Raw genomic sequence first — 23,750 nt, forward strand, 5'->3', positions numbered from 1 at the left:
GTAATGGAAGTATTATTTTACTGCAGCCATGTAGAGCGCGAATGCAGCTCGCCAAAACCTCATATGTGCCGGCCGCACCACGCTTCCGCGTTGCGTGTAGCAGACGACGCGCCCGGCAGGGAGCAAGACTCGACTGCAGCGCCGTTAGTTCTCGTGACCGCCGCTTGGGACACTCTCCTCCGCTGGGCGGTATGGCGAGCTGTGAAACTGAGTTGGTTCTAGCAACGTTGATATAACCGCCATCGGGCGCCCGAAAGTTAAGCCACCGGAAGTAAGCGGCCTTGTCCCGGAAGTACGCCTTTGGCAGTGTATGAAATCGGACCTCAGCACGGTTTTTCAGTTCCAGTTTTGTTTTCCCGCTAGCATTTCGTTTTTTCGCCGTTCTCGTCTTTTTACATTACAATGCCTACCTGTTGCGCCGTCAACTGAGCGAGGAGACCAGCGAAGTCTTCGGGAAACACGTTTCAAAAATAAGGGCCCATTGCATCGCAATGGGGCGACACTAGCAGACGACAGGGCGTCGCTACACACAGCAAGTATGGAACCTCGTCTGCTCAGCTCTGTGTCGTCCCATCGCTGCCGTCGCCAACACCGCTCTTTACTGTGATGCACGTTTCCGCGCTCAAGGCCAAGTTATGCTATCAATGGGGGATAAATATAAGAAAGAATAGGTTGAAACATTCACCAGGCAGCTGACTTTGCAGGGACCATTTTACCGAATTATGTTGAGACAAAACCGGAGCGAGGGCTAGGCTACTATCTGGTGAGCTCTCGACGGTGTTCGGTTGGTTCGCATTAGCGCCTCCAAAAGGTATGGTACTGCTTTTTCGACGGAGTCTGTTATGAACTGTTTCGTATTGTAGCAAGTTAAGCCTGAATGGGCTTTTATTCGTGGTGCTTGGTGCAGTTGACTTTTAACAGCGCTTCTCATGCGCACTGCAGCATACGTCTTTCTTAGTCGTTCCTCTCACGCTGTACCTTTTCTTTGCTGCACGAAAAGATGACCTAGCCTCATCGTCATTCCACTACTTCTCCTTCACGCTCGGAAGACAAGAACCAGGCAAGAAAATAGTGTTTAAAGGGACAGTCAGGAGAGCTCTATTAATATTTTTTTTTTACAGCAGAATCCGATAGTTCGGCATTTTATGGCTTTGTTGCCACTTGGCTGGCAGCGAAAGAGTCATTAATTTCTAAGAAATTTGGATTCAAAGTTGAAAAAGTTTTTCCCGCCGCTCTGATTCAAACTTAATTGGGATTCTCTTATGACGACACAGGACTAAGTGACGTGAAACATGACGTGCACATGACGTAACGCAGACTCCGTGATTTCTGGCTGCAAGCAATGCGGCCTGGCAGCAGCCGAAAAGAAAGCTACCGCCGGCCGCACGTTGAAGGCATCTATCGGCTATTGCGGCCGTCGCTACCGTCGCTTTGTTTACGTTTGCACCGGCGTTTTGCCAGCGTTACGATGGATCCCATTCTCAAAGTCGTCAACGAAGTTCTAGCAAATAGACAACTTTAACATACCGTGTACCTTGTTACCGTTAGCGGAATACCGGGAGCCCCGCCTACCGCAGGTGAGCAGGCGCTAATTGATCCTGATGCTGCAGGCGCGCGCGTAGCTGCCGGATACGTGGCGCCATCTGGTGACGTCAAGGCGATTTGCGCATGCATTGGCTGCGCAAGTGATTCGTGACGTCTCGTGTACTAGTGTTGCTAGAACTATTGGTTCTAGCAACACTGTTCTAGCAACACAAGGCCGATGTGGTGTGCGAGCTCAAAGGGGTTTGTGCTTCGTGCAGCAGTTGTGAACATATCTGTGTAGAAAGGCGCATGTTTTCGTTGAGTGCGCTGGTTGTTAACAGCTTATGGTACACTCTATGCAACCTTGGGTAATTGAGTCTCAATGCATTTCTTTGAACATGTTCAAAATGACACAAATGCTCATTATCACAAATTCAGGAAAAAAACAAATAATTAACTTGTTTGCTAAATAGTATTTCAAGGGTCTGATAACCAGAAAGGTAGTTGTGGGGGGCCCAGGGAGAGTAAAAAATTTTTATGTAACAAAAGTTTTCCCATTATATAGTATTCTAGAAATCTACTCCACCTTGGGGGATTCTCCTAAAACATTTGACCAACTCTCTTATTACTGTTCACAAAATGAGACTTGGAGTAGCTGATGGCTTGCAGCCATACATTTGCACTCCCTTTTCCTTCGCATAGCTTCCTCACAGTTGCAGCTTACGTTTTCACCAGAAAATGCCAACTGCTGGGAGCATACTGGCACAAGAAGTTGTACACAAGCTCCATGTGTAAATGGGTAGACAGTGGACATTTGGTTTATCGTGAATTCATGACCCTGAACGTAAAAGGGTTAAAGCGGCCATTTCTGGCTGGTAGCAGCTGGGTAATATCAATGCAGCAGCACCAGAAAGGCATTCTCACCAATTGCGATGTTGCTGCTATGCACTGTTCTCATGTAGCGCAGAGAGCCATCATGCCCTGGTGAGAACGTGCCATCGTGGAGCAGCTCATCATCTGGGGCCCAAACACTGGTAGGTGGCAGCTGTACCTTTGTTTAATGTCCATGTTGACCGCTTGGTGGTTTCTACCGCAGCGGTGGAATAGTTGTTTGAGCATCCGCTTTGCATGCGTGAGATGCGGGGTTCGATCCCCAGTGCCGCCGGGTGCCGACCGGTCATACAATGGGTACATGGCTTTCCCCTGGCCTGGTGCCCGGCTTATTCAGGGGGAAATGCTTGGGAAAGGGGTCTTTGACCCCACCTTGAGTAGAAGAAAAAGCCTTGGGTTATGGTGCTCTGTGGCTGCAGGTGCCCTTGCGCCATAAAAATTCATCATGACCATCACTTAGTGGTTTCTGATTACCTGACCTCACCATACAGTTTTTGTTTGCTGCATACAAACTTGATGGCATAGTGTGTCCCTGAACAAGTTTTCTTGTGAAACAAGGCTTGCTAGCATGCTTTTCTAGCAGCATATTTCTGGTCGTGATTAGAAACCACAGATTGGCAGCAGTGAACTTGTTAGAGACAGCCCAGTGTGGTAGCTCGGTGGCTGTAGCGCTTGTCTGTCTGAGCCCAAAGTCGCGAGATCGGATGCCGGCCGCAGTAGCTGCATTTCGATGGGCTCAAAATATAACTGTCTATGTGTTGTACGATATCGATGCATGTTAAAAACATCCCAGGCGATGCAAAATAATCCAGAGCCCTCCACTACGATGTCTGTCATAGCCCAGGTGCAGCTTTGGGATGTTAACTTCCACATACTGAGCTGACATGTTCTGGGTGTATTGTCGGGTGTGACCGCTTCCCATGCGGAGAAAATACAAGATGTTGTGTTACCTTATTTACCCTTGTATAATACTTTGGGCTGTGTCTGAATCAACTTTTTACTGACTAGTGACAAAAAATTTCCACACAGTCACCCAAGCTAATGCAGATTTTGGTGGGAACAGTATGCTTTACTGTTGCCTGTCATGGTAAATGGTAAAAGTGCAACCATGATAAAAGTGTACAACTAATGCTACAGTCTTCATCATCTTGGGTGATTGGTAATTTTTTGTGTTTGCTATCTTAGCACTGACACGGCCCACAAGATCTAACGAAGGTACTGCACCAAGACTGCACATACTTCACTCATTTATTAAAGGGTGATGATTATTGTTTCATGATTTGATAAATGCTTACTCATGTGCTAAATCTCTTGTAGACGGCATGATCTAGTTAAAACTAAATCTATGCATGAGTTCCTCAAGGTAGTTGTGGGGTAGGTCGTAGTGTGCAGAACAAGCTGCATTTGTCTCAAGACATCAAGTTAAGATGTTTGGCGATGCTGGCGATAAAGGGTCTCCTCGATTTGGTTGCACTTTCTGCGCTAGTTCACAAAAGAGTTGTGCCAGTGCAACGGCGGCTTTTGCAGTGCGAGTGTAGGCTGACACCAGCACTCTTGATGCAGCTGGTGCAACGGCCATATCAGGAGCAAAAGCACGGAAGCATTTACTTCCTGCGGCCATGTGTTATTGTTTTTAACGCGCTGTGACATGTGCTTGGGATTGTGCTAGTTGTACTGAACGCTGTGCATTTGTTTGAAGTGGCACATCTCATGGCTGCGGTCGTGAAACTTGTTGATTCCAACATTGAGGAGGAACTTGACTTCGCCCTTTTTGTTGTGTTGTGCAAAGTGACGCATGTTGACTGTCACTGAGTCAGCAGATTCTTCTGGAGAGGTAACAACAAAATGATTGGACTTTGGTTTTAGGAGGCTGTTAATCGGATTGTCGCGCATGACCTTTGATAGTTTGTGCACGTGGTTCAGGCTGTCGCCATTCTACCAGAAAAGTGTCTCATTGTCCATTAATTACAGCAGAAGATTTGCCTGATAACTTTGAGCAATGAGGTGACTGTCAGAGATTGACTGACATGCAAAGGCATTGGCTGACTGACGACCACAAAGCTGGTTGCTACTATGCCAGCTGGCGGTGCGGGCATGGTACTTTCTTCTTCTTTCTTTTTCTCACCCTTTCGATTATATGTAAGCGGAGGTGTGTCTGATGCTGTCACGGGCTGACTACGATGCAGAGCCCACCTAAGCAAAACAAAAAGAAACAAACCACAGCGAGTCATCACAAACGTTACAGTCACCCACTTATTAAAAATAACACCACTCGCCTTCTGTCTTCAATATTATTCCTCCTTCGTGTTGCATGTTGCTACCATGATCATCTAGCACGAGAAATGCGGTCATTTCAATGCCAGTCACTTAAAACGAGCATGGCATCAGAGCCATTTAGGTCATTTCACTCCAAACATCCCAGACGGCATGTTCGGTCATCTTCAGATTTGTTAAAAAAAAATTCATGGAAAGTTACTGCAATGTGCAGAATCGAAGCCTAAAATATTTTTGCCGAAAATACTTTATTCATGAGGTGAGCTCAGTCGGAACATTTTCTAAAGGTGTAAAACCAGGCACTGCTCAATAATCGATAAAAAGTCCAAATTTTTAGATAACACTACGCAAAGTTGACTGACATTTGCACAAATTCTGGCTTTTGATATGACTCAGATCATGCATTTTTGGGCAGTATGAATATTTTTTTTAGAATTTGGGTATGATGTTAAATTTATGGTATTTGAACATTAAAAAAAAATATCAATTCCCACTTGGAAATTAAGGTGTGGCCATCATGCTTCCCTAGATGTCTATCCCCCATAAAAAATGTTACAGCTGATGAAACTGGATACGTCAAAGTAAAATAAAGTACTGAAGTTGCAGAAATGTTTCATGCCAAGTGCCATGCTGTGCAGTGAAGAAGCGTTAAGACACAATGCAACTTGGAGCACGAGAGCTCAACTTCAAAACTTTTTTCTTGTTTTAAACAAAAATCATCTTGATTAAAACTTCAGAAATGAAAGGCAATAAACTGTTCTACTCAACCTGCCATCATTTTTATTTTTACTTGGACCACCTCAGGGTGAAATAAATGGGTGTTTTTGGTTAAAAACGCACTTTCCCGCAACTTCAGTGCTTTCTTTCACTTTGATGTATTCAGTTACATTATAATAGGTAATAGACATCTGGGGAAGCGAGATGGCCATCCCATAATTTCCCAGTGGAAGTTGATATTTTTTTTTTAATGTTAAAATAGTATAAATTTAACATTTTTAAATTCTAAAAAATTTATACTGCCCAAAAATACATGATTTGAATTGTCTCGAAAGCCAGAATCTGTGCAAATGTCATTAAAGTTTGTGGAATGTTTTCTAAAAAATTTTGTTTTTTTGTCGATATTGAGCAGTGCCTGGTTTTACACCTTTTGAAAATGTTCAGACTGACCTCACCTCACGAATAAATTATTTTCGGCAAAAATATTTTAGCCTTAGATTATGCACATCGCGGTAACTTTCCACGAATGTTTTTGAACAAATCAGAGATGGCCGAACACGCCGTCTGGGACGTTTAGAGTGGAATGATGACCCATCTGCTACTTGTCGGCTACAGAGTACACAGAACACCTTGTACTGCTTGCACGAGAAAACTCCTAAAGCATACGTCCTAAAGAAATGTCCTAAGCATTGCTAACAGGGTGACTTTCTGCTGCGGTAGCTTTAACGTCAATAGCAATCTAGATTGCAACCACCGTCTGTCAGTTGCCTCGTGAGCCTTGGTGATTTGGCTTTGCACACTCGCAAATTGTTGTATGATTCGAGATCTTTATTGGATTGCGCCAGCTATAATAGTGTTTTTCGACTCGCTTGACTGTTTTCATTATCCATCACTCAAACATCAGTCTGTGTTATGGCTTAAAGGTTGCTCAGCAGCTGCTTTCATTTGCATGTGTTAAGGTTGCTATGTGCCTGCCACTGGTCGAAATAGGTCATGCCACTTAGTAATGCAGATGACAAGATTGTGACTCACGTTCCCATGTACAGCTAACACGGTAAAAGTGTGTATCTATGATTGAAAATCTGAGCAGTTCTGCAAACAACCACACACTCTCTGGATCTTTTGCCTTTGTCAGCCAAAGCCCATGGTGCAGACTGAGAAGCTTGCCGATGCCGTCGTTCCTCCAGGCCCTGGTGGGATATTTGCCGGCACCGAGGTGGTGCACCCAAGACAGCAGGGGCAACAGGGAGATGTAAGTGGTTTGTCAATTCAGCTCATATTAGAACCTGTGTGTGCAGTGAACTGGTAGGCCTGCACTTGAAGTAGTGCTCGCTTAAACGGGTCCTGGCAGCACACTTTGAGAGCATGTGAGAGCAGAGTTGGATATGGTGGTGCTTCCAGCATCAGTTGTAACGCCTTTATTGAGATATTTAATACATTTCAAATCTCTCAAGAGCTACTGGCACTGACGGCTATGATGCTTGCAGTAGTAGTGGGCTTTTGTAACAGATGTGACGTACAAGATACCATTTGTTGTGCACATGATTTTGGGTAAATGTCAAGTGTATTTATTTGTTTGAAATACCTTACAGGCCCGTAGGTCATTGTGCAAGGGGGGTGTCAAATTTCAAACACGTTCTGACAAAATAGGCAGAACGATCGGAATTTGCTAAGTTGTTGTGGATACGTTAACATATCATACGAGCCGAAGTGTGTCAACTTGCTTACCAACACACACTTGGGTCACAAGTTGATATCAGCGCCCGTCACAATGAGGGACATGACTGTGGGGATCTATGTACCAAAAGACTTTGGATGTAGGCCCCATTACTCCCCTGAGGCTTACGTGAAAGTTATCATCAAAGTTTATATCATTTATATCAGTTTATATCAGTTATATATATATATCAGTTTATATCAGTTTTATATCATTAGCCCGCTAAGTGATGCCACTTGTGTTATGTCATTGCGGATGTTATCTTGAATAATCACTTGATCCTTGTGGTTGACCTTAACGCTGCCATTGTAGGCCTTTTTAATCCAAATTAGGTCAAGCTTCGTATAACCTAGGAAGAAACATTACCCTACTCTATGGCGCAGACAGAATAGAAGGTAGAAGGATGTGAGGGAAGAGGTGTGGCTGCCGGGACCTTGACTGATACGAGGCTGCTTGTTCCTAACAGCATCTCACTTTGCAGCATCTTGTTTTTTTGGCCTATAAATATGGCTATCAAAGGAAGGTGCAGGCACTGTGCTAGAAAAACCTTCCACCCTTTGCATGCAATGCCTCATGGTCTCAATTGAGCATAATGGAAACATGGAAGAACGCTAATGTTAATTACCAATCTATCAGAAAGAATGTTTAAGGCTTGAAGCACTCAGCTTACTGTTCATTGCTCACAAAGTATTTACAAAGGCAATCAACAGAATTAGGTTTTCTCTGAAAAAGAGAGGTCATTGTCCTGTGGGTGAACTGGCACTTAACTGCATTTAAAGCATCTCCCACAAACTCACTTATAGTCATGCTGAAGGCAAGCAGCATCAGTTGCACAGCTGACTCATTATCACTGTCATTGTCATCATCAGCTCAGCTATACCCACTGAAGAACAAAGGTTTCTCTCATTCACCTCCACTTAACCCTGTCCCGTGCCAGCTGCTGCCGCCTTCTCCCCGCAAACTTGGTAATATTGCCACAGAGCCAGCTCGAGCGCGCCTCACGCGAACGCGACCACTTCGTCCTCGTCACGGCTTAGCGCGCAGGTAGCTCGAGCCAGGTCCGTGGCTGGCCTGTGACAATATCATCCGCCGACCTGGCACTCTGACAACCCCTCTACATTTGCCTTCTCTTTGAATCCACTCCATTACCCCGAGGGACCATTGGTTATCTGTGCCCTACATTGCTTACCCTGCCCATTTCCACCTCTTTATTTTCTCTGGGATGTCACTGACATGTGCTCTGCGTCATGGGTGGGTCACGTCATGAATGAAAGCTTTGTGGCCACAAATACTCAAGTCACATGATGAAGTCGTGGAACAGCTCGCAAGTTTCAAAGAGCTGCAAAGAGCACACATGCAAGATCCCTATTGCCATCGGTTGGCAGCTTAAAGCTGGCTTCACCAATGCCTCACTGCAGTTTGAAGCTGCATTGAAGGAAATTTCGGGGCTCAGAAGTCAGGGCTCTGAAAATCGCTGCTACTGTAAATGTGTTAACTTGCACATATATTCACCGGTCTGCTGTGCTCTATTCCTGTCTCTTAACGTTACCCCTGTCATTTTCATTCCCATATGCTCACTGCACTGTCCTCAATTTAATTTCAAGCCTTTTTGTTAGCCTCCGAGTTTCTGCCCCATAGGTGGGTACTGGCAAGATACAACCGCTATATACTAGCTTTCTCTTGAGGGATACTGGTAAGCTGCTATTTGTGATCACAGAGTAAACTTGGCCAGTTCTTTAACAGTATCACCCTGCTGTTGAATAAATGGCCGGACAGCAGCTTTTGACAAAGTGAGGCAGTGAAACAGGCAAGAATACACATATGGACAAAAAAATCTGTGCCGTTTTCAGCCTGTTTTATCGCTGTGCTTTGCCACAGAGCCGTTGTGCAGCCATTTTTTTTTACACTGTGGTGATGCTGTTAAAGAATTGGCTAGGTGCACCTACCAGATCCATTTCAAACCATTCTTATCCTCCTAGGTACTGTAAAACCTTGATACATTCCTGCTTTATAAGCCCCAAATTGCGGGCATTGAAAATTTCCCATCTGGATAACTTGTTTTCCTGACTATTATGTTTAGAATTTCTGCAGATTCTGGTCATATAACACATTTAGTGGCCAACCGTGCATGTGCAAACATACAAATGGGCAGGACTTGGGAGCGCGTGAAATGAAGAGCTGGAATGCAGCATTATTCACCCTCTGTGGTGTGTCCTCTGCAGTACCTAGGTGCAAAGGGGCAAAGCTTCAAAAAAAAAAAGTGTGTGCTAACGTACGAGTAAGCCGTTCTTGTGGGAATGTGGCATGAAGGGGAGAAACAAACACAGCGGCTTCTTTGGAGTGCCTAGGGGTAAGGAAGTGAGGCATCTAAGGACTGCAGCAATGCGCTTACATATACGAGTGGCTGGGTCTGAGGAGCGCAGCATCAGTCAGCCGTGGTGGTGACTTCTCTGCAGTTTATAGGTGCCAGGGGGCGAAGCATCTAAAGACGACGAGAAAGGTTTCGGCTACTTATGCCATTGCTGTAGATGGGCTGGATGTGTTGCCAAGTTGCATCCGTGTTTAAGGCAGTGCAAGTGATGACAGAATTCTGCAAGCACTAGAAAAAAAGCTGGTCACACCCTCAGCCCAGCCAGCTCCTCCTTTATTTTTACAATGCCTGCCGAGTAGGGCCGATCCAACCGTCCAAAACCCTCTCTTGTCCTCCTTTCCTACTCTCCCCTGCCGGCTAGCCTTCGCGCCTGCTGTGCGTCTGTGGGGGAGAGTACCGTCTGGGTTGTGCTATACGACGGAAAGCGGACGAAAACATTTTTTTTAAACGTTCTCTCTTTCTTTGTGAGGCGGTGCTCTGCATCTTACATGATCATCAGGCTGCCTGTCAGGTATGGACGCGTCATTGAGCGCGCTGTTCATTGCACTGCTCACCGTGGCGCTGTTCATCATGGAGCGCTGGTTTTAAAAGGAGTCGCAGAGTGTGCAGCGCAGTGGCGTTGGCATTGTGACGAAAGGCTGTGGTGGCTTGGTCGAATGATGTCGGTTTTTTAGCTAAGCTACAACTGCTGAAGCATTCCGAGAGAGGCACTGAAACTGCTTGGCAGAAATATGAAATCAAATGGTAAACATATTTAGCAATTAGTTGTGCTATTTTGGCTTTGGATTCAATCATGTTCTGTAAGGAAAATGGGAGAATGAAATGAAGAAGGCATGGTAAATCTTCCCGAGAAGGCATTTTTGAAACTACCAGATAGCAATAGCTTTCAAGTCATAGCTGTACTTTTTTTCAGGATAAGCTGTCATCGTTACGACAACTAGATAAAGATTATTCTCTGTCCTTGGCAGCCTGCAGCTACGATTGTTTTGAGAAGTGAGAAATGAACTTCATTCGCAAATACCTACATGGCGCAGCAGCTGTTTGCCAAAGCATGTTGGAAGTTCTGCCTAGTCCTGACTACCAAACGCTAATAAAACAATGCAAAACTAAAAAAAGCGCTTGAAGAAAAAGGACGCAGATAAAACAGAAATCAAGATCGCTTCAGAGTGTGTTCAGGGGCAGTCACTGTAAAGGCCGAACCACAAGACAGCGTTTCTTCGGCGGCGCGTCAGTGTCTCTTCTACCAGCGTTGTCGTTCTATGCCGCAGGAGAGGGCAACCAAACACACGAGGGCGTGCGAACTGGCAACTCCACCCGGGCGTTAGGAGTGTTCTGTTTCATTTGTTGTTGTGCTCTGCTCGCACACGAGATGCTTTGTCCTCCTCGCACATAAAAAAGTGGTTGCGCTACAATCCAAACTTCTTAAGACTGTAAATACCTGCAAATACAAGCAAATAGTTAATGGCTATATATACAAAGAGTTGTAATGTATATAGCTGCTGATAGATGCAAATTACTGTATATACTATTACTGTAAATTGCTGGAAATATATGTGAATAAATGCATGTAAACGTCCCCTTCTTTTGTACTGTCTGTGCAGCGAAGTTCCTCAGGAGCATAAAATCTCCCTCACTCCACAGAAAACTGAAAGCAGTAGCCGTACTGAACATAATTACCCAGTGCCATTTTGCTGCTGCTAGAGACAATACCATTTACCCGCGCAAAACAATTTCTCGTTAACCATGGTGCCACGAAACTCTCTTATTTTCCAAGGGTTATGTTACACAAGAGTGGCTGGTCCTAAAACTATGCTCGAGTGTTGCTAGGTATTCCTCGAATTATATTTCAGAAGCTTTTATTAGTGCTATGCTATGTATTATGTGCTCTGGCATTTTTCTGCAGAGACCTGTGAGTGAAATTAAGGAAGGTGATGAATTTTGTATGGTGCAAAGGCAGCTGTGGCCAAAGAGTGCCATGGCACAAGGTATTTTTGTCTGCACAAGGTGGAGCCAAACACCCATTTCCCGAGAATTTCATTCCAGATAAGCTGAGCACCAGGCCAGGGGAAAGCTCCTTACTTTGCAAAGACTGACTTGTGCAAGTTCTTTTTTTTTTAAACACAATTACCAATTGGAACAGTCTAACCTGCTTGTTCTCTCCTGTCCTTGGGGATGCTGGAATCAAGCATATATAGAGACTGGAGAATATTTCTCTTCTGTGTGTTCTTTTGTGTGTTCTTAAATGACTGTTTGATTCACACATGTATCACTGAGGTGGTTTGACAGCAGTTTCCTTCCAGTGTACAAAAATGTGTTGGTGCGTTTTGTGCAGTTGTGTTTTTCGTGCTTTTTTATATGTTATGTATCTTTAAGCCACTCCTGCTTGGGCACTTAGCCTGCAGTATCCTGTAAATAAATAAATAAATAAATAAATAAATGAATAACCTGTGGGTACCTGGTGGTGCTGAGTATCAAAACCTGCACATTCTGCATGCGAGGCAGATGCTCAAACCATTAGGCCACCGTTGCAGTGCATTAGTGAAATTCGCTATTATCTCGCTACAGGGAAACCTCGTTACAGCGGACAAGTAAAAGATCGTAAAATAGTTCTGTATAGCCAAAATTCGTAGTATAAAATTTCGTCGGAAATGCGTGCAACAGCGTTGAAGGGACAGCAATCCTGGCGATCCTTACTAGAGAAACAGGGAGACATTTTTCCCTGGTTTGGGGGGGGGGGGGGGGGTGTTTTGAAGGGGCTCGCGGCTATTCCGAAGGCCACAAAAACCAAGTTCCAATTACTTTGGCTTTTCTGCACAGCATCACAAGTACAGGTTGAGCGCCGGCTACGATGGCTTCTTCACGTTACAGCCGTGTCGAGTGGAAAGCGGTATGCCAGAGCAAAAACTATCGCCATTTTCACAATCTCCGCAACAGCCAACATGAGCGCAGGATTGTTACTGCAAGCTTACAACTACCTGCGCTGCTGCTTCCAGGGCACTGTCGACAGATGCCAGGGGCGTGAATGCGTGCCGACTGCTGGGCTGCAACCCTATGCGCCGCTGTTGGCGAGTGCTCAAACCTTGGCGCAAACGCTTGCCGCATCAGCAGCCAATTGTGCCGTGTGGCAAAGCCTGCCTCCTGCCATCCGACTGGGCTCACTTTGGCGCTTCGGAGTTCAATATATCCGTTTCATGGCCAATTGCGCTCGATATATAAAGTAGAAATTGCATGCGTTTTTCAGCAATATTTACAAAGAGTTTGATGTAGCCATTAATTCCTATTATTTGTGTTCATTGCATTCAGGTTTGACTGTATAACTGTTTGTAGGGTTGTCCGTGTGTACTGTTTTTCACTGGCAGGCAGTTTGCCTGTTTGGTTCGTTTCCTACAGGCAGTGGGCGCATTCTGTGAAGGAATCACCGTGGCTGTGTCCTCACATGGGGCAGTGCCCGCTGCTGGAATGAGATGGTGTCCATGGGGCTTTGCAGGCGGGCCAGCTCAGTGCAAGCCAGCTCTTCCAAGTTGTGAAGCAGCTTGAGGGTGGGTGTCAAGATCTGGCCCGGGAGATGCAGTGGCACTAAGAGGCCACGGTATCTGCACGGCACACCCTGGAGCTCGCCCAACGTCACGTGCAAGCCCTGCCAGCCATCCAGGATGTGGCAAGGTAGCCACTACTGCCCCTCTGGGTAACCCCTTTTTAAGGTGAAAGCCTTTAATGCCTCATCGCCTTTAAAGCCTTTAAAGCCTTTAATGCCTTTAATGCCTCATCGTTGTCTATAGAAGGTTGTTAGCAGAGGTGTCACGCTTTTCGGTTGGTTGAAATGGCTATGACGCCAGAATGCGCGGATTCGAAGTAATGAGGTCACCCACGGATTTCTGAAGCCCCCTTTTGGAGCACACGACAACTAATAAAATAGTTGTCGTCCGCCCCTATAGGGGGCTTAATGCGTCCATGGGTGACCACATTACCTGCCTCATTAGTGCGAACAGAGCCATGGATACAACCGAACTCATCGAAGCAGAGAGAGAATGGTGCTAAAGAAGCAGTCAAAGTTGGCAGTCAAAGTGTGTAGTGAAATAAAGCACTAGTACAGCACAAACAGTCTCGTAGTCAATGCCGAACAGTGCGCCAGGAAAGGCTTTTGCCTTGCAGCACTGTAGAGAGCCAAAGTGCCCCCTGAATTTTTGTGTGCCCTTTGGTGCTTGGCTCGCCTAGTGAAGACATTTGCCCTCCTCTTGAGGGCTGATAAGTGGCAACGGTATCTGTGCCATGCTTCTGCCTCACACTGCAGAAGTGCCCTCTCATAGTCCTACTCTGGAGGGCATGCTCTGTGACCTGCCTAACCTAGAGAAAATACTATGGGCTTCTGTCACTTGCAGATTGTTTTGTTGCTTTCAGGTGCCATGTATCATTTCGATTTGAAGGAAAGATATTTTTGGCCCGAGTAGCATATCCAGGCCTCAAGGAAGCCAGATCACTAGTTTTCTGATGGAAAGCAGCCAGTCGTTAATTTTTTTACTGGCATATACAAAATTTTTTGGAAACTGTCCGAATAGTTAGAAACCAGGATTTTGGAAATCAACACCAGGGGCCACGGAATCATTTTCTATTTTGAAGATGTACGCGATGCAAGAAGTCGGGAAAAGAAACCATCAATACTGGTAGCAAATTCCGTCAGCAAGAAAATGGCACAATATGTGCTACCAAGCTCACTGTTTTGTGAAATATTTTTTGCTCTGTTCGCTAGTTGGCATAAAAAAGGGCTTTATGTGCAAAATGAAAGACGCTTAATTTGCCTGAAATGAATGAATTATTGCACGCTAGAGTGCACTCCAAGAAAAAGCGAGTTTGCAACACACACAGTTGTGTAAAAAGCTACTTAAAGGGTTAGAGCCAAAGTAATACACTTTGCCAGGGGAGTACCCATCTTTAGAGCATGCACTTGGGAGAGCCCCAAGAGGCGATCCAAGTTTAAGTGCAGATTGTAGCACCTGTTTGGATGATGGAAGCAAGCATGGCACCCCAGCCTGTGATGAGAGAGGCAAAAAACTCTAATCTACATGGGGCTTGCTTTAGTGTAGGGTTGGCAAAAGCCATTATCGTGAGCCTGTGGTAATCGTTGCGCAGAATACAGGAATGGGAAGGGCAAGCATGGTGTTACTGTCACAACCAGATAATGAGGCGCACCAGGTAGACGCAGACACTAACTGGCTCGGCCAGCTACATGACATTTATTGTAAACGTGATGTTACAATAAACGTGATGTTTATTGTAACATCACAGGTACCCGCCTCATCACCCCTAATGTAAAACCGTGCACCTCTGGAGTCTTTGAGATATTGGAAATAAATAAATAAATAAATAAATAAATTTAAAGCACTAGGAAATGCCCCTGCTGGCTTGCAGGTTGCCACAAGAGAACTGGCAATTCCGTGCCAAATCATCCAGTGTTTTTTTGACCACCATGGATTTTGTTGAAAAAAAATCTCGTGTGCTCCCCACACTAGAGTATTACCAAAAAAATGACTTTTGCATCTGGACAGCACTTTTATTTCCCAATATACTAAACGATGAAGTTTTGAGTCAAAATTGAGCCGTTGCGGGTAGTCATCAAAAGCGGGAAACAAACAAGGTTGTTTTCAACAAAATTCGTAGTGGAATGACCCATATGACAGTTGTTTAAGGGGGTACTTGGCAGTTAAAACTGTTATCGTCATGCACGGAATGTAACCAAATTTGATGCATCTATGTAAACAACAGAGCGGATTCGAGCTCTTGTGTAAACACCCAGAAGGTGCCAAGCAGCATGATGTGAGCTACAGTTGTCACTGGTGTAAACCAGCAATTAGCTCGGAGCCCGCTTATCTTAGCAGCTTCTTTATGTAATAAGCCTCATCTCAGGTGTATCTACTGTCTGGTTTTTAGTACGCTTGTACATTGTGCTATCAGGTGCTCTATTTTTGGGAGTGTGTGAATGTTTGTTAATTTTGAATATTCAGACGGATAACAAACTACTGAACATTTGATTCGATTTGAATGTTTGGTATTCAGAATATCGAAGTTTTTGTCCCGGGCAGATAACATTTCTGGAACACTTGCTTTGTGTGGTTTCGGTTCAGCGTGTCTCCTACTGGATGGTACGCTGAACAAGTGCAGCACCCAGATCAGTACTTACTGAAGTCTGCGCCCGTGCAGGGTGGCTCTGGGTGCGCAATGCATTTGCCTAGCAGGTGTAAGTTCAGTCACCATTTAAAAGCAAGAGCTGCACAACAATGCAGTCACATTTAAGAACAGCACTCGGAGGCCGCACAAATAAGTCTCGCACCGTGCAAATATTTTGGCACCGGATGTAGGTTGACTGCCAACAATTTGCAATGGAAATTTTTCCAGAGTCTTCAATGAGTTGCTTGCAAAGCTTTAATGCACTCTCCTTTTTTTTCATGTAGTGGTTTTGTGCGTTAACAAAAATACATGACGTTGAAAATGCTCATTGTGTCGTTCAGCCATTTTTTTGTATGTCAGAAGTATTCGAAATTATTCGCCGAAAATTACTGTTCTTTTCGAACCAGCAAACCACTTTATGAACATCCCTAGCTCTCCCGAGGGGTGCTGAACGTCTCTTGGACGTCCTGAAGACATTATGAACGTCTTCAGGACATCCAGAGGAGTTTCAATGTCCATTAGACTACTGCTCTGTCACTAATTATTCTTATGGTGTTATCAAGGCATCGATGACGAACATGTTTTGAAGTGAAATGCAGCTTTTCCTGTTCATTGCAACTGAACTAAAAGGTTTCCCAATAAAGTAACCTTTTGTACGGATAGCATAATGAGGGGAGCGGTGCTAAAGACCAACACTGATCTGCAATGTAAGCAAGATGCATTGGTGCTTCTGTCACCAAATGGGGTTAATGGCCCGTAGGAATGCACATAAACAAAAAATTTTTAGGTAGCTTTCTGATTTAGCAGTGTACTTATGAGGTCACACCTTTGGTAGCAAATGCTGAGTACATCCCAGAAAATTATTAATAAAGTATGGAACATCATTTCGAAGATGGTGTGGTGGTACCAGCCAGGAGCGCGGCCCATAGAAACAGATCTGAAGAAAACTTGCAAAAATTTTTTATCGCATTCAACAGTGCACCTATGAGGGCAGCCATTCGTTAAACACTGGCGAGTACCTTTAAAGAGAGCATGGATAAGTACGCAGCATCATTTTGAAGCTGACACCGTTTAAAAATGTCGCAGTAAATGTCAAAATGAGTGTTGTGGAGCTGGGCCTACCACCCCCACAACGTCTGGTGGTCGATCAGCTGGGTGTTTCTCCGAATGGCACTGTGTAGTCCTACATGCTGCCACGTGCACTACATTTGCTCACAAATACGGTTGTTCTATCTGAACAGCCTAGACAGCTCCGCATGGAAGACAGTGCTCAAATGGCATGATAAGCAATCCGTGCACAGTATGTAGCAGGCAACTGCTCGGACAATATCCCTAGCCACCTGCGGTGACCACGAGCTCCCCCTACGTTTGTAAACACAGTGTTGGTCGATAATAGACATTCAGAGAGTGAAGTATGCAGGTCTAAAATAAAAAAAAAAGCACCTGTATGCTTTCATGTTTTGATGTGCTCTCCACTATGGTGTAGTGCTGTTGGAGCTATAGGTACTGGCATGATGATGCTTGTGCACATGTTGTTTATGCTGTGTTTGCGTGTACGGAATACTGAGAACTCGTGATGTTTGACAGGACTAACTATTGGGGTAGTTGGATATCGGACAAGTAAGAGTAAGAGTTCACGATGTTAGGGGAAACTCGTATGGTGGAGTAGATTGCAATCAAGGCATCCATTTGAGCGCAGCCATACGGCTGCAGAAGCTAGTTATGCACCTTAGTCTTGAGCTTTGCAGTTAAAAAAAAGCTTGTTGTAGCTCGGGGATCGAACCCGGGACCATTGCCTATCTGGGACAGTTCTGCCAAGTAAGCTAACCAGGATGTTGTCCCTAAATACATTGCACTAGCCCCATCCTCATTTCAAATTGTTGACCTATTCGGCATCGCCCTGCCAAATGCTTGCTGGCATCGCCCTGCCAAATGCTTGCCGGCATCGCCCTGCCAAATGCAAGCATTTGGCGGGGCGATGCCGAATAGGTCAACAATTTGAAATGAGGATGGGGCTAGTGCAATGTATTTAGGGACAACACCCGAGGTAGAGATTTAAATTAACGAGTAACTAAAGGGGCACTGAGGACAAATTGGAGTCAGCCCATATCGATAGATTAGCTCATTCTAACGACAAAGATGCTACTTTCACTGAAAATTGAGCTTATGCAGGCTAGAAAAGGCCAAGAAATGAAATGCAGCTGGCGCCACCACTGGGCTTTTTCGGAAGTAAACTGTGATGTGTCGACGCCTTTTTCCGAGGATCTCAAAGGCTAGGCTGTATTGCCATTTATTTCAAAACGATGATCATGGAGTTCTTTTCAGTGTACACATAATGGGTTAGAATCGAGTGGTGGGAAAATTTTTTTTGCTGCTGTCTTTTGTTGCCAGACAAAGTTCACCGTAGCCAGAAAGAGCCATGGAATCGATTTTTACTAAAAGGAAAAATTGGACAGAGTTACTACGGTCAGTGTACCTTTAAGCTTTTTTTTTTGTAGCTGTATGGTTGCGCTCAGGTAGATGCTTATGCTCAATTAATCCCCCATTCAAACTTGCATTAAGCCCATTTTCTCCATGCCCACAGCAGGGGTGGAACAGCTACGTCAGATGTGCTGTATTGATACAAGTGTGATTTTCTGTGCCACGCTGCACAAAAAGCATTAAATTGGCCAAAATTTTGACAAGCCGTGCCAAAAGGCCAGGTGGGCACGGCATCATTTTTTTTTGCTTAGTGTGTTTCATCTTACTGGTTTTCGTAGGAGCGTGTAAATAGTCAAAATTTTAATATTTTGTGGATAGCCCTTGCTGTTCAATTTGGTTTGATCAAATTCACACTGCACTTTAATTATTGGAAGTATTTGACTCTTCAGAACAGTTGAGAATTGTAGGATTTTTTTTATCTGAATTCACTGCCAGCCATCACATAATCCAGACAGCATTCACACCAGTTAACTTGCTCTTCCCTCATGGAAAATCGGAGTGCCCACTTCAAGGACAAGGTGGTCGAGCTGAAGACCATGTTGGCAGCCCTTCGAGACAGCAATGACAGTGTGCCCAAGGTATGTCCACAAGTGGTGAGGGTGTCAGCAGAGAATTGTGCTCAAGGCTTGTTGCTGCAGTCAAGCCCACCTGCAATGAACGCACACTTAGACCTCAGATAGAATCAAGACCTCCCATTTGAATCTACCAGTTCACCCCTGGTAGATTCCATTCCCATAGGCAGACCTGTGGTGGTACAGGGGGTGCTAGGAGTCTCTGGTTCTGGCCACGCCACCAGTGGGAACGAAATGCGTAACACTAGAACTTTTTTGATTGTCTTGCCTAGGTTTGCTAACGGAACTTTAAGACATTAAATGTGTATTCATGAAGGCTTAATGAGGTAAGAGGACAAATTAGTCACCTAAAACATTGAAGGGGGAGTGGGGGGGGGGCACGCACTGTGCGGTCGCAGTTTACTGGAGAGGCAAGAAACTAGGTGTAGGATTTGTGGTCATTTGGGATATAGCTGGTAACACCGACAAAATCTTCACCATTAAGTAGAGGCTGGCAGTTTGTTTTTTATAGCACAAAGACTTCAATTTGGCCTCACAGAAAATACACTAACAAAGGTCTATCAAGGGGGTCATGAAAGCCACATTTCTTTTTACGAGACTGAAGTTGTCCCTCTTAAAACATCTAAGAACTATGTTGCACATTGCAAGGAATCTTCACCGGGGCTCCTAATGCACAGAGTGCAGTGTTGCATCGATACTGATACTGCGCAGCATGCGACGAGCACGCTTGCAGGAGCTGACATGCCAGGAGAGAGAGAGCACCCTTGCGACCTTGCCGAATACATTCTCCCCTCCCGACCCCTGGTGGCCAGGGGTGCCAATGTAACCCCGTGGACAACCCGTGTATTGCTGCAAGTGCTGCTGCCAGACTTGTAAGCTTAGTTTCAAAGTAGCACAATGGGCAGCCCATATATGCATGGATTGTGCTGAACTGACGTGAGCACAATACGTTTAGCTTACCTACAAAATTGGCTGGTTGTTGTACAGTCAGGCTCAAATGAAGAGCGAACATGCATGCGCTGTACCTTTCTACTTTGCAGTGAGGTATTCTTTATAACTGGTTTTGTGATATGTTCCTCAGTAGACCCTATACCCAGAAATGCGAATCAGGGTAGTGCGTTCTGCAGCTGAAAGTACTGAAGTAAAATGTTTTGTTTACAGGCGCTGTTCGTGTTTCATTCCGGCCTGACTTCATTCTGTAGAGGTTGTAGTGTCACAACAAGTGCTGGCATGTGAAAGACGACAAGATGTCGGGCACGTGTGGCATGAGATTGTGCATGGCTCTTGAGTAAAGCTGACGAGTCTGTTGGTTGGCTGCCACTTCTCGCCGTACTGCAAGCTGCCTTGAGCAAATGTGGGCGATTTCCCGCATTCATGAGCAGCGCCTGTGTGATTCTGATGCGGAGCAGGGGTGTCATCTGATGGAGACATAGGCTGTGTTCGAGAGCCATAGATATTCTCGTGCTGCGCATGCCCGACGCCTTGTCTTCTTTCAGATGCCGGTACCTCTGGTGGCACTGCAGCATGAAATGGAAAACAAGCATTTTTTCGCTTTGGTCCTTGTGCATTAGCACAACACACCTTCTTCACTACATGCTTTCTACTTTCAGGTATACAAAGCACACGATGCCTTCATGGTTGATGCTGATTTTCACTAAACAAGGAGGTGAAAGCAGCATTATTGATTTCAGAAGTAGTCCTATTTTACTCCCAGGCTTAGTACTGCAGTGTGATGGAAGTGATCTGTGGCTGTGGAGGTGTTTGTGTACTTACTGGAGCTCTTTCTTTTTTTTTTGGCAGGTCTCTGGGATGATTTGTCGCATTTGGGAGCAGGTGGTCCACATCTTCTCTGAAGAGCTGCACTCATGCCCAGCCAGTGATGACCTTGTAAAGGTGTGGTGGCTTCTTCTTTTTGTTCACTTTACAGCCGTGTGGTGTCAGGTGTTAATCTTGGGAAGGGAGAGGCAGCAGTGGAAGGGAACACTAGCTAAAGGTGCAGAGAACAGTAGCCTCCTCTTTCTTGCTTACTCATTGGTGCCACTTGCACTGCACTTTGTTGATTACTTGGTACTATTTAGAGGTGAAAATTTATCACTGTGAGTTGAGTGCTTCTTCTGCACTCGTTTTTCATGCACACAATACTATAACCATACCTTAACATTGTTTTGTTGCGAAAGCAACACTTCGCCAGCCAGCTCGGCTCGTCGCGTGGTCACACTTCAGCCGTGTGCCGTGGCCCACGAACGACCTTGAGCCGCCGTTGCCTAGCAGCGCCGCAGCCGCGCTCCAACAGATGTCGCCGTTGTCGACGCCACTGCCATTGCCGTTTGCTCCACCAGATGTGCTCCGCTGGTGTAGAGGGAGAGGAGGTCTCACCTCGCGGGGGGTAGATATATTTGTGCTTTGTCTCAGTGGACTCTAGTCGTTATGGAGAACGCGAAAGAGAGGCAACAATGAAAGAACGAAGTGAAGAAGAGACAACACACTCAGTTGCTTTCGGAATTCAACTAGGTTTAACCAGAGCTAAACCACAGCCAATTTTTATCCTGTTTCATTAAAGGGGGAGCCTGGTCTTGAAAAAAAAAATTTATTAATGAAGTCACAGTTTAAAAATCTTTAGAGAATATGTATTTTTGTGTGCCGATTCTAAATATGCCTTTTAATTTCATCTAAAACAACTCCTTGAGCACTTATGTAATTTTTATGTATGTGTTTTGTGAAAAGCTTTGAAAAAAATTGCTTGTGAGAAACTTGCTGAAATCTATGCCATTGGCTTCTCTTGACACCAATGAATGCAATAAGGGTAAAATTGTTTTCCTGGCTATCACAGAACTTAAGTTATAGGGTTTTGAAGTTGTCGAAATGAGAAGAAAAGTGTGTATTCCTGTTTCTGAAGTGGCAGTTTCAGTACCCTATAACTCAAGTTCTATGGTAGCCAGGGTGATAATTTTACCCTTATTGCATTCCTTGGTATCAAGAGAACCCAATGGCATACATTTCAGCAAGTTTCCCACAGCAAATTTTCTTCAAAACTCTTCACAAAATACTTGCATAAAAATCGAATAAAAGAAATTAAATGACATATCTAGAATTTAGCGCACAAAAATACATGAGCCCTGAAAATTTCACAACTATGACTAGATTAATAAAATTTTCTTTTCAAGACCAGGCTCCCCCCTTAAAGGTCCCTGTTCTGAGTGCAGCGTTGAACCCAGAAGGTTTCTAAAAATGGGATTGTCAGGATGTGTTTGAGAAGTGGAAGAGATATTGATACTAAAGCATGCATTTAGGTGTGGCTACTTCAAAGTTGGCAGCAACCAAGGAACATAATCCAGGATTTATAGAGGCAACAGTGCTGATACCAAAAACTTTGTATCAAACCTTGCACCATGTATTTTTAGTTCCTAGCATTTTACTTGTGCTCCTGTGGCATTCTGTGGTTCTTTTCCTAGTGGGAATTTGGTTCATTTTTACTCATGAGGCTCTGCTGGCTTGTATTTTATGGACTAGGCAGCACTGGGTACAAATTGGCTGTTACTTAGTGAAATGATAAGTGAAGGACATGTTGCTACAAAGCAGTGAGTATTCAGAGGCAGCAAAGGAAGCACGCCTTCAGTTATGAAAACACTGCAGTGTTGAAGGGTGAGTCTGTAAATGGCCTTTTATGGTCTTGGGTTTACTCCTGCATGTAAAACCAGGTCTGTTGCTAGACAGAAGAACTTATCTGCACGTAGAACATTGTCATGTGACCGTATAAAGAGGTTTCATAAATGTCCGTTTTGCATGAAGGTTTGCAACTTTGCTGCGCATAGTGGTGAACCTTATTGGTGAACATACTGTAGCTCCGAACCACAGTATTATGCCAGTCTCACAGGATTTTATATACCTCAGTCTACAACACGTGACAGTAATAACGTTGGATTGCAATACATTTGCAAGCGAGATGGATGAGTGATGTTTCATGCCCACCGTTTACCTTGACCACTTGTTTCATTCGCCTTTTTTGTACTTGGACATGAAACTTTCTCTTATTGACCATGGCAGGGCAATGGTTGCTTCCTTCTGAGATGAGAACAATGCAGCAGTGACTTTTTTTCACATTTTCATCACTGCTTTATTGTGTGCATGCTGTTGGGAGCATCAAAGCAGAACTGCTACAAAATGCCTCCCTGGCATCCTTCACGGTGCAGCATGACGGAGCTCCACTGCGTCACACCCCTCACAAGCAGCACCTTTGCATGTGTCACCGCCGAAACAATGAAAAGTACATGACAGGTTTGGCGCTGTGAAAGAATGAAAGTGGGAGAGAAAACGCCAGCTGCGCGCCAATCAGCATCTGAAGCCACAGTCATTGCGTGCTGTTTTCACGCTCTCAGAAAAGCAAAACTGAAACTAAGTATTTGGACTGTGCCACTGTGGTGGCTCAGTGGTTATGGCGCTCGGCTGCGGACCCGAAAGACATGGGTTCGATCCCAGCCGCGGCAGCCGTATTTTGATGGAGCCGAAATTCTGGAGGCCCATATGCAGTAGACATCAGAGCACGTTAAAGAGCCACAGGTGGTCGAAATTTCTGGAGCCCTCCGCTACGGCGTCTCTCATAGCCTGAGTTGCACTGGGAAGTTAAAATGAAATGAAACGCTTGGACTGTTTTTTTTGGAGATGGGGCCGTTCGCCTATTGTCACACCTGCAGTCTCGCACATGTCAGGGGTGCACGGGTGGTTCTGAAGCATGAAATTCAGGTTTTGGGTAGAGCTATTTCAACAATTCCTTGCCACACCAGTCATGCCTGGATGTGACCCTTAGTGACCAGACATGGTTTCTATTGGGCCTCGGATTCCACGTGGAAGATTCTAATTGGCTCCTTGTCCTGTACAGTCAGGTATGTAGGTATAAATTGTCTTGGCATTCAACAGAAAGCACTTTACAGTACTGCATAGTTCTTTTGGCATTCTGAAAAGGGTGACCGCTAGTACTTAATATTATCACCATTAGCAGCATGCATTGTAAAAGAAAGGGGTGCATTTATTATTATTTGGCTGC

At 44.9% G+C, this 23,750-nt stretch overlaps 2 protein-coding genes and 1 pseudogene across 4 annotated transcripts in view; all 3 read left to right on the top strand.

The window, feature by feature from the left end:
• Positions 1-13,331, top strand: part of LOC149355641 (uncharacterized) — a 31,556-nt gene extending 18,225 nt beyond the window's left edge. For 2 of the 3 annotated variants that reach the window (XM_089583967.1, XM_089583966.1), the window contains exons 3-5: positions 2,487-2,558; positions 6,542-6,658; positions 12,982-13,331. In XM_089583967.1, the coding sequence (XP_089440093.1) occupies positions 2,487-2,558; positions 6,542-6,658; positions 12,982-13,074 (282 nt within the window). In that variant the 3' untranslated portion in view covers positions 13,075-13,331. The remainder of the gene's footprint in view (positions 1-2,486; positions 2,559-6,541; positions 6,659-12,981) is intronic. The other variant, XM_089583968.1, reaches the window with a different exon arrangement.
• Positions 1-23,750, top strand: part of LOC149355633 (uncharacterized) — a 430,506-nt pseudogene that overhangs the window by 287,313 nt on the left and 119,443 nt on the right.
• Positions 17,681-23,750, top strand: part of LOC149355642 (uncharacterized) — a 78,103-nt gene continuing 72,033 nt past the window's right edge. Inside the window, exons 1-2 of the mRNA XM_089583965.1 lie at positions 17,681-18,715; positions 20,510-20,602. Of these exons, the coding sequence (XP_089440091.1) occupies positions 18,623-18,715; positions 20,510-20,602 (186 nt within the window). The 5' untranslated portion in view covers positions 17,681-18,622. The remainder of the gene's footprint in view (positions 18,716-20,509; positions 20,603-23,750) is intronic.

This window comes from Amblyomma mixtum, chromosome 3 (genome assembly GCF_055824585.1).
Source record: "Amblyomma mixtum isolate Tamu chromosome 3, ASM5582458v1, whole genome shotgun sequence".
In the NCBI taxonomy this organism is placed as follows: domain Eukaryota; kingdom Metazoa; phylum Arthropoda; class Arachnida; order Ixodida; family Ixodidae; genus Amblyomma; species Amblyomma mixtum.